Source organism: Mus caroli, chromosome 5, assembly GCF_900094665.2.
Source record: "Mus caroli chromosome 5, CAROLI_EIJ_v1.1, whole genome shotgun sequence".
Taxonomy (NCBI): domain Eukaryota; kingdom Metazoa; phylum Chordata; class Mammalia; order Rodentia; family Muridae; genus Mus; species Mus caroli.
In genome coordinates this window covers 80,119,038-80,135,851 of record NC_034574.1, presented here as the reverse complement: position 1 = coordinate 80,135,851, position 16,814 = coordinate 80,119,038, and the positions used below count along the sequence as shown (strand labels likewise).

The 16,814-nt window shown below is 35.7% G+C and overlaps 1 protein-coding gene across 1 annotated transcript; it reads left to right on the top strand.

Moving 5' to 3' along the window:
- Positions 1-526: 526 nt before the first annotated feature.
- LOC110295248 (UDP-glucuronosyltransferase 2B17) lies at positions 527-14,856 on the top strand. The gene is made up of 6 exons (XM_021163733.2): positions 527-1,307; positions 3,865-4,013; positions 5,011-5,142; positions 11,201-11,288; positions 11,705-11,924; positions 14,113-14,856. The coding sequence occupies exons 1-6, from the start codon at positions 584-586 to the stop codon at positions 14,132-14,134; spliced, it is 1,335 nt and encodes a 444-aa protein (XP_021019392.1). The 5' UTR covers positions 527-583; the 3' UTR covers positions 14,135-14,856.
- The last annotated feature ends 1,958 nt before the right edge of the window (positions 14,857-16,814 follow it).

Below are 16,814 nucleotides of genomic sequence, written 5' to 3'. Positions count from 1 at the left end.
ATTTGCTATAACCTGTCCCCATCTATTGTTAACATAGCATCATAGAAAACTGTAACTAGCTTTCAAATATGTCTCTAAAAATGTCTAGAACCAGCCTTTTAAATGAAGACTGTTATTTCTAATATTGGATTGATTATTAGAACAGTCCATGATTTAGTTAGAATTATTGGTCACACTAAAAGAATGCAAAGAGTCATCATGAAATTCAACTATATAAATTAATATGCTTTCAATGCCATATAGAGGAGAATTCAGAGACCAGCCATATTATGATGTCACTAGTTTTGTGAGACATTTTAGAATATTCTAATATCTTAGTACCATTAATAATTGAACATGACATCATTATTTCTTGGCTAATTGAAAACAGGCCATCATAAGAGACATGAATCACTCTCAGCTAAACATGGAATAATTGAAATCACTCTGCTTTTTTGTCTCTCTCACCACAGTAATAGTCATTTACTTATCAGATTGGGCAATGCAAGTTATAGTTTAACCTCTGGGCTGAAAGTTCTTGGATGAAAGGTCAAGCAGTGACAGAAGCAAATGGACTGTGAAGAGAAGGATTTTGATTTTCAGGATGCCTGGAAAGTGGATTTCTGCTCTGCTGCTGCTGCAGATAAGTTGCTGCTTCAGATCTGTGAAATGTGGGAAAGTGTTGGTGTGGCCAATGGAATTCAGTCATTGGATGAACATAAAAATAATACTGGATGAACTGGTACAGAGGGGCCATGAAGTCACTGTTCTGAGACCTTCAGCTTACTATGTTCTTGATCCCAAAAAATCACCTGGCCTTAAGTTTGAAACTTTTCCTACATCTGTCAGTAAAGACAATCTGGAAAATTTTTTCATTAAGTTTTTGGATGTGTGGACTTATGAGATGCCAAGGGATACATGTTTGTCATATTATCCTTTACTGCAAAATATGCTTGATGAATATTCTGATTATTATCTAAGTCTTTGTAAAGATGTTGTTTCAAACAAAGAGCTCATGACAAAGCTACAGGAATCCAAGTTTGATGTCCTTTTGTCAGATCCTATTGCTTCCTGTGGGGAGCTCATAGCTGAACTGCTTCAGATTCCTTTTCTGTATAGTATTCGCTTCTCTCCAGGCTACAAAATTGAAAAGTCCAGTGGGAGATTTGTACTCCCTCCCTCTTATGTACCTGTAATTCTGTCAGGATTAGGTGGACAAATGACATTCATAGAGAGGGTAAAAAATATGATATGTATGCTTTATTTTGACTTTTGGTTCCATTTATTTAATGATAAGAAATGGGATTCATTTTACAGTGAATATTTGGGTAAGTTACATTTCTTTTTCTAAGTAGTTTGAAAACCTAAGTTTCACAAGTTTTTAAAGCTTTATGTCCATGAAATACAAAATGTAGTAGTCTTTTATAGTTGATCAAATGTATAATGTTATAAGCTATGAAACTCACAAACTCTTGTAAATGTTCATATGTTTGATCAAATAGGAGAAGGTATCGGTATCGGTCCTGATAGAAGACATTTTGGTTAGCTATGCAATTACATAGAGATGAAATTAGATGGTCCCTAAGTGATTCTTTACTCATTTACTGAAAAGTTTTCCTCTATTTTAATAATTCCCTAAGCAGTTACCAATTAACCTTGATTAATGGAGATTCAAGAATGACATAGTGTATATATATATATATATATAAAACATTATATATATATATATAAAACATTGAAGAAGTTATTTTCTCTTGCCTAGGCCAGCCAGTGTCTTTATTTAAAATGAAAATGTAGGGACACAAATCATGGCCAATAGGTTAAGATTGTTTCTGTACAGTTTTAGTACAAGAGCTCTCTTCCTGCCACCACTCATCACAGTGGCTCAAAATTGCCTGTAACTTCAGCTTCAAGGGAACTGCTGCCCTTTATCATATCCACAGGCACTGGCATAAACTTAACATATACTCATGCAGATACACATACATATAAGTGAAAAGATAAAAATGTAAAATATTCTCTTTGTATATCATTAAAAAAAATCCCCCTCATCTTGAAAACTATTAGGTTGCTTCCAAAGCTTAAAAGTGGAACAGATATTTCTAACAGCTCCACATTTCCTTATTGGGTCCCTTCCTAAATTCAACTGCAAATGCCTAAATTCTACAGAGGCATGGACACACATGCTGTATTTTCTGAAGTCATTTTTTTCTCTTAAAAGTGTACCACAGGTAAGACTAGCCAAAAATTCCTCTTCTCATAATTCTGAATGTATTTAGATTGCTTTATAGTGTAAGTACTATTAAATATCTCAATATGAAAAAAAATACTAGAAGCATTAACCACAAATTCAGTCATTTATAAACTTTACAGCTCCCTTTAAGGAATAAAAACTAGCTATAAACTATCATGATCCTGGGAATTCTAGCTAGGATACAGAGCATGTGAGAGTTTTGGTCAAGGAATGTGTGTTTATATTTACAAAGTTTGGTTTTGTTTGTTTTTTGGTTTTTGGTTTTTTTTTTTTTGAAGATTTGGAGAGGAAAAAATGTGTGCTTCTTTATATATTTGCTTAGTGAGTTATTTCTGTAATTATTTATGATTTTAAATTATAGAGGAAACATGAAATACGTCTTACATATTGTTTTAAAAGTAAACTCAAGTCCAGGCAGTGGTGGCTCATGCCTTCAATCCCAGCACTTGGGAGGCAGGGACAGGCAGATTTCTGAGTTTGAAGCCAGCCTGGCTTACAGAATGAGTTCCAGGATAGCTAGGATTATACAGAGGAACCCTGATTCAAACCCTGCCACCCAAAAATAAAATAAACATAAATTATCAGGTATCTATATGATCCACAAATCAATTATCAATATACAATTTGCTAAACGCATGAAACTCAAGAAGAATGAAAACCAAAGTGTGGACACTGTGCCCCTCCTTAGAATTGGGAACAAAACACCCATGAAAGGAGTTACAGAGACAAAGTTTGGAGCTGTGACGAAAGGATGGACCATCTAGAGACTGCCATATCCAGGGATCCACCCCATAATCAGCTTCCAAACGCTGACACCATTGCATACACTAGCAAGATTTTGCTGAAAGGACCCAGATATAGCTGTCTCTTGTGAGACTATGACGGGGCCTAGCAAACACAGAAGTGGATGCTCACAGTCAGCTATTGGATGGATCACAGGGCTCCCAATGGAGGAGCTAGAGAAAGTACCCAAGGAGCTAAAGGGATCTGCAACCCTATAGGTGGAACAACATTATGAACTAACCAGTACCCCGGAGCTCTTGACTCTAGCTGCATACGTATCAAAAGATGGTCTAGTCGGCCATCACTGGAAAGAGAGGCCCATTGGACACGCAAACTTTATATGCCCCAGTACAGGGGAATGCCAGGGCCAAAAAAATGGGAAAGGGTGGGTAGGGAAGTAGGGTGGGGGAGGGTATGGGGGACTTTTGGGATAGCATTGGAAATGTAATTGAGGAAAATATGTAATAAAAAATATTAAAAATTAAAAAAAAATAAAGGCCGGTGAGCAAGTGATAAACATTTAAAAAATATATTGCATTTTAAATGCACATGTTCTATATCAAATACAAATTCTTCCAATTTTTTTATGTGTGTTTTGTTTTTTGTTTTGTTTTTTCTTTTTCGAGACAGTTTTTTTCGTGTAGCACTGGCTGTTCTGGAACTCACTCTGTAGACCAGGCTGGCCTTGAACTCATAAATCCACCTGCCTCTGCCTCCCAAGTGCTGGGATTAAAGGCATGTGCCACCATTGTCCAGCTCTTCCAAGGTTTTTAAGGAAATATCTTTGAGACTCGGCAGACAGTCCTGTCAACTTTTCTCTGTCTCATTTGCTCATCTTCTCCATCTAGGAAGGCCCACCACCTTAGCTGAGACAATGGGCCAAGCAGAAATGTGGCTCGTTAGATCCAACTGGGATTTGGAGTTTCCTCACCCAACCTTACCAAATATTGACTATGTTGGAGGACTCCATTGCAAACCTGCTAAACCCTTGCCTAAGGTAAATATATTCTTTTTATCTCTTTTTCATTTCATATCATCTTTCCTTACATTTTTCTCCCAATGATAGATATATGTGGGAAGTGAAATTAAGATTCCTGGTAAATAGGAGCTCTAAAAAACTCAGGAAAGAATATGATAAACATGAAGAATATTCATAACAGTGCATTGGGTCATGTAGTGATGTTACTAGAGTGATTAGCCATTGGGTAAAGTCCTTACCAAGCAACCATGAGGAGGCGAGTTTGAATCCCGCGACCCATATAAAAAGTTAAGTGTTCTAGCATAGGATGTACGAGCTGAAGAAACAGGTTAATACCAAGGATACAAATCTGATAAGATGGTGAGATTCATGTTCAATGAGAGATAGTCTCAAAAATAATATGTTTAAAGTTAACAGATTAGAACATTTGATTTTATCATGGCCTTTATTGGCTAAAACAAATGAAGGGAATTTGGAGACATTAAGAAAATACTCTCATGTATACACAAAAATCAGAAAATTATCACATAATATATATTTACCATGCAGTTATTATTATTTTATAAAGAACCAAAACATTTTATTTATCACAGGAGGAAGGATGCATTAACTTATAACATATGTACATATCACAACATAGATATTGTTTCAGTAAACACTAGCTAATAATATTAAATTAGGAGCAAATTAAACAGCAAGCCAAAATTTAAAATTCTGCAGGATGAAAAATATAATGGAGCTACAATTTTACAAATATTTCACATAATATACATGCATTTCTTAGCTTTCATTTTGCCAGAGGAAAACACTGAGAACGTTTGTTGAACATATGTGAGTGCATGTCATACCGATGCCCGTTGTGGACTGTGCCAGCTCTGTCTTCTGAATGTTTAACACCACTATTCTAAAAATTCCTAAGAACACTTCAATTTTTTCTCCTACTTTTTTTAAAAAGTTTTATGAGTGATTTCTCTACAATTGCTATTGTGTGATAAAACAAGTTTTTTATTCACAGGATATGGAAGAATTTGTCCAGAGCTCTGGAGATCATGGTGTGGTGGTGTTTTCTCTTGGGTCAATGGTTAGTAACATGACAGAAGAAAAAGCCAACACAATTGCATGGGCCCTTGCCCAGATTCCACAAAAGGTGAGGTAAAGTGCCGATGGGAGGAGAATGTATACTGAGTCTATAAAAATCTGTGGAATGTCAGATTCTAGAAATGACTATGTGAAACATAAAGATTTAGTTAAGTTCTAATTTAGCCTAGCCAAATTATAAACAGAAACACAAAAGATATGCTACAATATTAAAGAAGGTTTTTTTGACTGCAAGTACCTTGGATATCAATGTTGTGATCTCTGTGGGTACATTTTGATGTCCTCGCATTATGATGATATTACTGTCAAGGGTGTGTAGACAAAGCAAATTCTTCTTGATTTTACATGAAAAGATAATAGTTGTATGGATTTTAAATTAATGTGAATCAAAAATATGTATAAAACCTATGCAACCGAAAAACAGACCAAATCTAAGCCAAGCATTCCCTAGTGGAAGACCACACATGCAAGAATATTTGGAGAGGACAAATGGCTCCTTACATTTTGTTTTTTGTTTTATTTTTGTTTTTGATAAATAAAAACACACAGTTAACACTGCACAGGTCAAAGTAATACATGGGCCATTCATAATACCATGGCAAGCTATAGGAGTATGTAACACAAACCCTTGTGGAGCTACTTTCCAGAGCTTGTGACTTGATACAATCTCACACTGCAGCTCAGGCTAATGGCTTCAACAGCCAGAAATCATCCTGCCTCAGACATCTGATTTAAGAAGATGGATTATTTTTAAGGGCAGAAGTAGAGTGTATAGAGAAGGGGGTGATTTCTGGAAGACTGGGGTAGGGAGGGATAAATAAGAAAAAATAACATTATATGAAATTCTTAAAGAAATGAAAAAGATGTCAATCTAAGTGTGTGGTTATAGTGATCATTTGGAGATGAAGAATAAGTCCAGTGTGCAGATGATGCTGACATGTTCTGAATCCCTGGTCCACAGCAATTGCTCTACAAAGGAAATGTGTTTACTTGGGTGAAGGTGTTACAGCAGATGTAATATCTGTGTTTAAATCCTACCCTGTCACCACTCCAGAGGACATGCGAAATTAAAATCATAGGCAATAGGCAACTTTATACAAAGAATCAAAACTTTATGGTCTGAGGCTTAAGAAAGGTCATAATGAATACATAACACAGGTGTTCTGGCTACATCCAGTCATAAAGATGAGCTATATATGACAAAAACTTGCTTTTCTAATAAGAAACACAAAAGAGAATTTAAACATTCCTGGATAACAATAGCAAATAGAAGTGGTTAACCAGAGGTAGACCTGCTCCTATCTGCTAGAGCTGAGAAGGGGTCCAAATCACAGTCCAAATGTAATCTCTCTGATGAAACTGAGATCAAAGACCCTTGTCCAGTTTTCTTGGAGTATTTTCACCTGCACTCAAAAATCTCCTCTATGGTTGGACCCCTTTCACACATCTCCTTTTTATTTTTTTTTAAACACAGAATATCCAGAGTCATTTTGATTTAGTATGTATTCAAATTTATTTCTCTATTTCATATGTCTTTAATTTCCCATGTTCTCTGGAGTGGTGACAGGGTAGGATCTAAACACAGATATTACATCTGCTGTAACAACTTCACCCAAGTAAACACACATCCTTTGTATGCAAATTATCACAGGTGAAAACTGATGTAGTCACCAGAAAGAGATTCTCAGGTGACAAATGGCATCAGTTAACTTCCTCCTTGGTTCCTAGGGTCTTTAATTGGCCCAAATTAGACAGACTTGAATTCTGATGCTATAGTCAATAAATTCCCTTACTCTTTATCTGGAAGCTTGCTGTCTTCATGATGTCTGCCACAATCTTCTTACCATCCACATCTCTTATTCATGGCTCAGGGCTATAGGAGCCTGAGATGAATCCAGTGTTTTATTGGAAACATCTGCAATGCCCGATGCATATCCTTTGCCAAATTTCTTGAGCTAGGTGGATTTTCAAGGTTCAAATTATTGAAATCAGATATGCCTGTCTAAAGGCAGTTCAGAATGTTCTGTATAGAAATAGTTTTGAGTTCCTGAACATGTATCACCATCAGGCAAATTGTAAAATAAGAGTAAATGAGGAAAGTACAAGGATATGCTACTAGTTTTGTTTTTTTTATTTATTGTTATTTTAACATTCTATGCATTCGTTCAATTATGCACTGACCATGATGATTATAAAGAAGCTTCCAATATGATTTTTATTCCATTGTTTGCAGGTTTTATTTTTATTATGATTATAAAGAAGTTTTGCAATATGGTTTTTATTCTACCATTTGCAGAAGATTTTATTTTTTCTACTATAGGCTGGGCCCATTGTCAATTTTTACTCAAGTAGGCACTCATATATTTCCAAAGTTTGGATAAGAAGACTACATTGAAAAAGAATTCTCTGAGGATGGAAGTAGAACCCCCCAAATTAGAATATATATCAATGCACACATGCAACTTCAGTATCTAAGGCAGAACAGCAAAGTGAATTACAGCTACTGTCCATAATTCACTAATGACTTTTACCTCGTTTGTTAACTCTAGCTATATGAATATGATATTATACAGGAGAACAAGTAGGACATTCTTGTACAATCTGTCTCAATTATCTAAGTGGAATGTGGTATTGTACATGAACCCCAACAGCATCATTGTATAGGTGGTGATGTTTATATTGCAGGAAAGAAAATATAGGGCTGCTCAATGCATCATCTTGCTTATTTTGTTCTTCAATAGAAACAGGGAGGTTGGAGTGTGCACAAGTATGAGTAATAAACACAGGATGAATGGTGGTTTGAACCAGTTGTTATAGATCCTGGAGTAATGGGAGCATGGTAGGATGAGAAGAGGAAATTTAAAGTTTCCTATTCTACTATAGCAATCTGTGTTTGAAACTTGAAAACTCCATAGAGTTCTGTAACTCTCTTTAAAACTGATGTTAGTTAGGTGTAAGATAATACATCAAGGAATATATCCATGTAATTGTTGACATTAAATCTTCCCCTGATTCATTAATTGAGCAAGAAGAGAAAGAAAAGTAGTTAGTATTTTATGGCCCTTGTGGTGAAAATGGATCCATTCCAGAGGTCTATTTTCTTGGGCTTTAGTATGTATAGGAGACAACTTAGTGGAGAAAGTAAGTGTAAAGGCAGCAAAGGATCCACAATATAAACAAATGCCTCTTTTAGTTTGGGTTCTAGAGTGGATCAGACTGAAGGAAAGGTCATCCAGGATTGCCCCATGTAGGAGGATCCATCCAATATGCAGGCATCAGATGCAGATACTATTGCTGATGCCAAGAAGTGCTTGCTGACAGGTGCCTGTTATACCCGTCTCCTGAGAGACTCTGTTAAATCCTAACCAATACAGATGTGGATACTTGCAGCCAACCCTCAAACTGAGAACAGGGACCTGAATGGAGAAGTTAGGAGAAGGACTGAAGAAGCTTACGAGGGTTGAAATCCCATAGGAAGAACAATAATATCAACCAAGAAGGACTGAAGAAGCTTACGAGGTTTGAAATCCCATAGGAAGAACAATAATATCAACCAAACAGACCACCCAGAGCTTCCAGGGACTAAACCACCAACCAAAAACTACACATGGAGGGACCTGTTGCTCCAGCTGCATTCTGAGCATTGAACTGTAATAAGGACAATTTACTTTGTTTCTTAGAGTGACCACTTAACCAACATCATTTCTTTTTTTTTTTTTTTTTTTTTTTTTTTTTTTGTAGAGCAAACATTCCTAAAACAGGTAATTTTGCTCTAGATTTGTATGTCCCTACATTTCTACATAACTTCAGAAAGACCATAACATTTTTTATCTCTCTTTGAGGCTTGATTAATTCTTGGCAATCTTCATTGTCTTTATCAATAGTAACTATTTTATAAGAATTCTTGAATTTGCTCCCCCTTTATTGTTTTTCAATAGCATCTTTGAGTCTCCCTCTGAAATCAGCATAAGGCTCAGAGGAACCTTATATATTTTGCATATTACTAGATCCTAAGTCTGATTCCATATCAGTATTCATGCAGGAAGCCATAACAGCATTCCTAATGTGAAAGAACTGAAGGAGGTATATCATGCAACTGATAATCTGTTGATACAAATCCATCAGCATTCCTAGGACATTTCTAGGATTACCCCTCAGTCCTAGATGCCCAACTTTTTATGGGCTTTATTTTCAAGCCACATTTGACAATGAGAAAATTGGAAATGGCTAAGAACAATTTTAGCAATTACATGAAAACCATATGGCAAACATTGTGCATCATTGCTCCAACCAAAAGATATTAATAACTATATAAAATAGTAGGTCTATAGGAAGCGTAGGCCTTCTTAAAATCTTTTATAATATCCATGTTTAACTCCTAATAAACAATTTGATGTTATTGAAACTTTACAGGAAACACAGAGCACAACTAATAAGGCCAGGGAGGAATTGATGAATGAATTTCTTTTTCTTGCATTGGCCTAGCTTGCCTTGGTTGTAATATTGGCTTTTCTGTAGGCTCTCTTAAATCCTCATGAAACAAGGAAAGAACTCAACAGTAGATCACCTGCATACTTGTCAGTGGTGCTGATTTTCCTTTCCATTTTTATCCTCTTTATATTTGTAAAGGTTTTTTTTAATAACAGTCTAAATCAATGCTCACATGACAAAAGATTGAAAGGGTATCTTTTTCTCCATGTTTATGTGCCTTTTCCATATTTGTTTCGATGCTATCTTGTACTACTTCATCAAATATAATCACAAGTAACCTAATAATTGTGACTTTGATGCTTGTGCTCCTCCTTTCTTTAAAGAAATGATGCACAAGCTCACATAAGGTATAGCTTTCTCTGTATTCTACCTGCTTATTCTCATTTGCCTCTTTCTGTGAAGTCTCCAATGTTCTATTGCAAAGTCAACTTTAAGTCCCCCTTCATTGCCACTTGTCACAACTCCAGAGACAGGGAGACTTGGAAGAATGGAGCTGATCAGTGAGGCAGACTAAAATCTCATGAAATAGCCAACTTTATTCACAGCATCAAACAATACTTACTCTGAGGCTTAAGAAATGTCACACAAGTGAAGGTCACAGGATTTCAAGCTGTATACAATCACAAGTACCAGTCAAGGTAATAACATATAGAATTAACTCCTATCTGGTATAAATGAGAAAATGACATAGACACATACCAAGAGAAGTCTTGTGTTTTGAAGAAACAAGAATAACAAGACTCTTGTCCTGTTTTCTTGGGGTATTCTCAATGGACTAAGGTTCTACTCACATAACTCCATTCCTGGACCATTGCAACACTACAATATGCAAAGTTTCTTCCAGAAGGATCAGATGATTTCATATTTCGATTGGCCAACTCATTGGCCATTATTTCCAAGTAATCTGGGCAGAGATAATTCTGGATGGCAAATAATTAAGAATACACAATCAAAGACAAGAAAAGTTGAAATTTACTGTAAATAACATAGCACAAGTGAATAAACATAAACTCTAAAGTATTTAAAATGTATTTTTATTACAATATTAAAACTGGAATATTAGAGTTTTCAAAATAATTTATATAAAATAAGTGATTAGTAATTTGCCAGTATTCTTTGCAGTTGAATTATGTCACCATGGCAATGTATTATATTTTCACATATCACTAACTATCTCATTTGTCTACATATCTCTTTGTGGAAAGTGATGATTGTGTTCAACATGTCTGAGTGCAAAAAATAAACACAGAAGCTGCTGGGACAGTCTATGCTCAGTCTTTTAAGAGTTCTCATTGCTCACCTCCTCTGACTTCCTCATCTATCTTATGGGAGGTGTTCAGATCTGTTTTCTCTACACCAAAAAAAGATACATTATAAAATTATTTCTCTTTTGGAAATTATAATTACATCATTTCTCCCTTTTCAGTCCTACCTCAAAACACTCCCATAAGCATGCCCCCTTGGTCTCTTTCAAACTAAAAACCTATTCTTTTAATTAATTGTTGTTACATAAACATATGTATATATCTCTACATTTATACTCCTATATATATCCTGCTCAGTCATTGTAATGTAAAATTTGGTTCTACCAATAAAGATTGTCTAACATTTAACAGGTTCTTTGGAAATTTGATGGCAAAACCCCAGCAACTTTAGGACCCAATACGAGAGTGTACAAGTGGCTCCCCCAGAATGACCTCCTTGGTAAGACTCTGGAAAACAAAATCAATATCATGACTGAGTCTCTGATTTCTACACCTATCCCTTTTGACATCAAACCCTTTATGTTACACTTACATCTAGGATTATTTATTTAGGATAACAAGTTATGACATGGATTTGGTATTTTCTTACCACTCTTTTTTCATATCTAATATGGATTTCATGTGTTTGATTGGAAATGAGTATTTCATATTTCAAGTTCTTAGTCACATGCAAATCTGCAAAATAGTTCTTGGGAAATTTAGATTCTTCTAGCTCTGAGACAGAAAAATATTTCAGTGAGGCTATGAGTATAACAATCTTTGTGAAGAAAATCTCTTCAGTTCTTCTTAATATACACACCTCTTTTCATGCCTAAAACTGCGAAATAATGTTATCCTGAATTCATCTTATTCTAGGTCATCCAAAAACCAAAGCCTTTGTAACTCATGGTGGGGCCAACGGTGTCTATGAGGCAATCTATCATGGAATCCCTATGATTGGCATTCCTTTGTTTGGAGAACAACATGATAACATTGCCCATATGGTGGCCAAAGGAGCAGCTGTTACATTGAATATCAGAACAATGTCAAGGTCAGATATGCTCAATGCACTGGAGGAGGTCATAGAAAATCCTTTGTGAGTATAACCTTTTAAAATATGGTTCATTTCCTGTTCTAAGGAGAAATGAAGTATCCACCCATTCGTCTTCCCTCTTCTTGATTTTCTTGTGTTTTGCAAATTGTATCTTGGGTGTTCTATGTTTCTGGGCTAATATCCACTTATCAGTGAGTGCATATCTAATGACTTCTTTTGTGATTGGGTTAACTCACTAAGGATGATATCCTCCAGATACATCTATTTGTCCAAACATTTTATAAATCCATTGTTTTTATTTGCTGAGTAGTACTCCATTATGTAAATGTATCACATTTTCTGTATCCATTCATCTGTTGAGGGACATCTGGGTTATTTCCAGCTTCTGACTATTATAAATAAGGCTGCTATGAACATAGAGCAGCAGGTGTTCTTATTACCAATTGGAACTTCTTCTGGGTATATGCTCAGGAGAGGTATTGCTGGATCTTCTGGTAGTATTATATCCAATTTTCTGAGGAACCTCCAGACTGACTTCCAGAGTGGTTGTACAAGCTTGCAATCCCACCAACAGTGGAGGTGTGTTCCTCTTTCTCCACATCCTCGCCAGCATCTGCTGTCACCTGAATTTTTGATCTTAGCCATTCTGACGGGTGTGAGGTGGAATCTCATGAAAGGAGTTACAGAGACAAAGTTTGGAGCTAAGGTGGATCCATCCCATAATCAGCCACCAAACCCAGACAGTATTGCACAATGCCAGAAAGATTTTGCCGAAGGGACCCTGTTATAGCTGTCTCATATGAGGCTTTGCCAGGGCCTGGCAAATACAGAAGTGGATGCTCACAGTCATCTATAAGATCAAACACAGGGCCCCCAATNGAGAAGCTAGAGAAAGCACCCAAGGAGCTAAAGGGGTCTGTAAGCCTATAGGTGGAACAACAATATGAACTAACCAGTATTCCCAGAGCTCATATTTCTAGCTGCATATGTAGCAGAAGATGACTTAGTTGGCCATCACTGGGAAGAGAGGCCCCTTGGTATTGCAAACTTTATATGCCCCAATACAGGGGAATGCCAGGGCTAAGAAGCTGGAGTGGGTGGGTAGGGGAGCAGGGCAGAGGGAGGGTATAGGGAACATTATGGATAGCATTTGAAATGTATATAGAGAAAATATCTAATAAAAAATAAATTAAAAAATAGGAATGGAAAAAATGTGGTTCATTCATTCACTCATCATTTATTCATTCATTCACACATTCATTCATTTATTGTCTTCTTACTGAAAGCCAAACAAACAAGAATTATCCTGACAATAATGGTAATAATAGGAATGAAAATAAATTAGGGCATGATTCAGTACATATATTATTCTCTCTCTTATTTTTTGTTTTCTAATTTCTTGTTATGCTTTATGTTTCTTTCCTATGTAAATCAGTATGGTCCTAAATATGTAACCCTTCTGCTTCATCCTCCACACTGATTGGGCAAGAATGATTTTGATAGTCCTGTCCAACACTTCAAAAGAAGGCTTTCATATCTAGTGTGGGGCTTTTTAGTAGGAAGTCCTTGGCTATTGGAGGCAGGAATGTCAGTTCAGATGAGAAAAGTTCATTAAAACTATATATGTACGTTTATGCATAGAATTGGAAGAAAGGCATAAACTGTTAAGAGCATAATCATTTTTTCATACATTCTTCTTGTTATTTTCTCCTTTTCCCTCCTCTTCTTCTTCCCCTTGCCCTTCCCCTCTTCCCATTGCCCTTATTAGATCACTTAAATTCTGCCATCTACCTTCACATTCTTCATGTCTTTTTTGTATTAACCTCTCCCCCATCTCTAAGGAGCATCTACTTTTCCTATTCCTCCATCAGATAAACCGAATCCTAAATTGTAAGTAACTGTCATAGCATACAAAAAATGAAGATGTTTTAATGAGAAAAAAAATCCTACCTGTTGCACTACATCAATCTGACATTGAGGGCTGGTGACTTATATTTCTAAGTCACCTTTCTCCTTTATATGTTCATCGATAATCTTTTCAGCAATAGAATCAAATGCACCTGCATGCTTCTCTGTAAAATTTGTACCACTTTTCTAACATCAGAATGTTAACAAAAAATGAAGATAAGCAATAATATAAAAAATGAGGGTCATAGGACAGCTCAATGGATAAGAGCAGGAGTTTTAGTGCATCCATTCCTTTAACTGATGTCCATTTTCTCTCTTATAGCTATAAAAAGAATGCTATGTAGTTGTCAACCATTCACCATGACCAGCCTATGAAACCCCTGGACAGGGCTGTCTTCTGGGTTGAATTTGTCATGCGCCACAAAAGGGCCAAGCACCTGAGACCACTTGGACATAACCTGACTTGGTACCAGTACCACTCTCTGGATGTGATTGGCTTCCTACTCTCTTGTGTTGCAGGCACTGTGGTTCTTACTGTAAAGTGCCTCTTGCTCATTTATCGATTCTTTGTAAAGAAAGAAAAGAAAATGAAGAACGAGTAGGGCTCACTGACAATGCACTACATGAATGAACTTTCAGCCTCATTCTTATTTATGAACCACCTTCTAAACACTGACTTTATTCTTTTTAAATCAAGGCACATCTTCTTTGTAAATTTTTACCATGTAAGAAGACATATAAATCTGTGAATACTGATACATTCTCAAAAAAATCTCCTTTTTTAATTTTTAAACTATTTAATGTAAAAAAATTGTATTGTAGCTAAATGTGGGAAATAAAAATGTACTTGATAGAGTCTTAAAAATCAAAGTATATTTCAATGTAGTTTCTGAGATTCCAGTGTTCAGAGTTTCCAGCAGACTGTCAAGAGATGCTTGATAAAGACAGGTCTCTGGAGCCAGGTGTGGTGCCTTCTGCCTAAAAATATAAACATACAAATAGTATCTGGGGAGGGAAACATATGATGACAGTTTTTGCCAAGTAAACACTTTAAGTCTACAATGATGTAACTCGGAGGCTGCTTGTTCCAGTTAATATCCTATGAATTCTTTTGTTTTAAAGATTTTTGAGTTGAGTGTGCAGATAAGAAAATAATTGAATGATAAAAACTGTAGATTATCTACTGTGGAAATTCTATACAGCCACAACTATAGGTTTAGGTCTATCTTTAAAGATTGAATACTGCTCACATTAATTTTGACCACTTTGCTTTGGTTTATATAGAATTAACATTTTGCCACTTGGAACTGAAATTAACTACTAAGATCCATGTAAAGTGAACTGACCAGTAGACTTAAAATGTTTACTGGGCAAACACTATCATCATATGCTTCCCTCCCCAGATACTATTTGTATGTTTATATTTTTAAGTAAAGAAAACTGAATTTTAAACACAAGCAAATAAACTACAAAGAAACCTGTTTTTTTTTTTACCCCAGAAACATGGTTTCCCTATCAATTAATGTATAACCACTGACCTACCAGAATTATACTGATTTCTCTTCTGAAACTCTAACTTATAATAGAGAATAGCCAGATGTCTTACAGACCCCAAGAGACCACAAATGACAGCCCAGACTAATATACTTGCAAAACTTTCAACCATCATAGATGGAGAAACCAAGATATTCCATGACAAAACCAAATTTAAACTATATCTTTCCATTAACCCAAACCTATAGAGGAAACTAGAAGGAAAACTCCAACCCAATGAGGGCTAACTGCACTCATGAAAACAAAAGCAAAAATAATTTTACAACATTAAAACCAAAAGAATAGACACACTATCACCACCAACATCAAAATAACAATCATTTGTCATTTATATATCTCAGCAACAATGGGCTAAGTTACCCATTACAAAGACATAGGCTAACAGAATGGATGCATAAGTGGAATCCATCCTTATGCTGTATACAACAAACACATTTCACTAGCAAAGATAGATATTACTTCACAATAAAGAGCTAGTAAAGGTTTTAAAAAAAATGGACCCAGAAAACAAGATGCAGTAGTCATTCTAATAATTACTAAAATAGACGTACAACCAAGAGTAATTTAAAGAATACTTCATACTCACATGAGGAAAAGTCCACCAAGATGATATCTCAATTATGAACAATTATGCAATGAATGGCAACCATATTCATAGAAGAGACATTACTATGGCTTAAATCACACATTACACCCCACATATTAATAGTGGGAGACTTCAACATCCCTCACTCACCAATGGACAGGCTATTGAAACAAAAACAAAACAGAAATAACAAAACTAACAGAGGTTGCTATTCAAATGGACCTAACTATTAAAACATCTCACCCAAACATAATAGAATATGTGTTCTTCATAGTACCTCCCAGAACATTCTCCAAACCTGACCATATAATTGGGAACAAAGAAAGCCTCAACAGATATAAGAAGATTGAAATAACATCTTACATCTTATCAGATTACAGTAAATTAAAACTGTACTTCATCAACAACAGTAACCATGAAAACCCTATGTACTCATGAAAACTGAACAATTCTCTACTCAGTGATTACTGGGTCCAGGAAGAAAGAAAAAAGAAAGAGAGAAAGAAAGAGAGAGAGAGAGAGGTGAAAGACTTTCAAGTATTAAATGAAAATTAAGGCACAATGTATACAAATTCATGGAACACTGTGAAATCAGTCCTAAGAGGAAATATAATAACAGTAATTGCCCCCATAAAGAAATTGTAGCATTCTCATACTAATGAATTGAAAACGCACCTGAAGTCTCTAGAAAATAGTTAACTCGTGCAGGAGGAGTCGACAGCCAGAAATAATGAATCTCAGGGTTGAAATTAATCAATTACTTAGAAACAAAGAAACCAGAAACCAACTGATAAAAAGGATCAACAAAACCAAGAGGTGATTCTTTAGGGAAATTAACAAGATAAACCCTTAGCAAAACTAGTGAAAAGGCAGAGAGAGAGTAT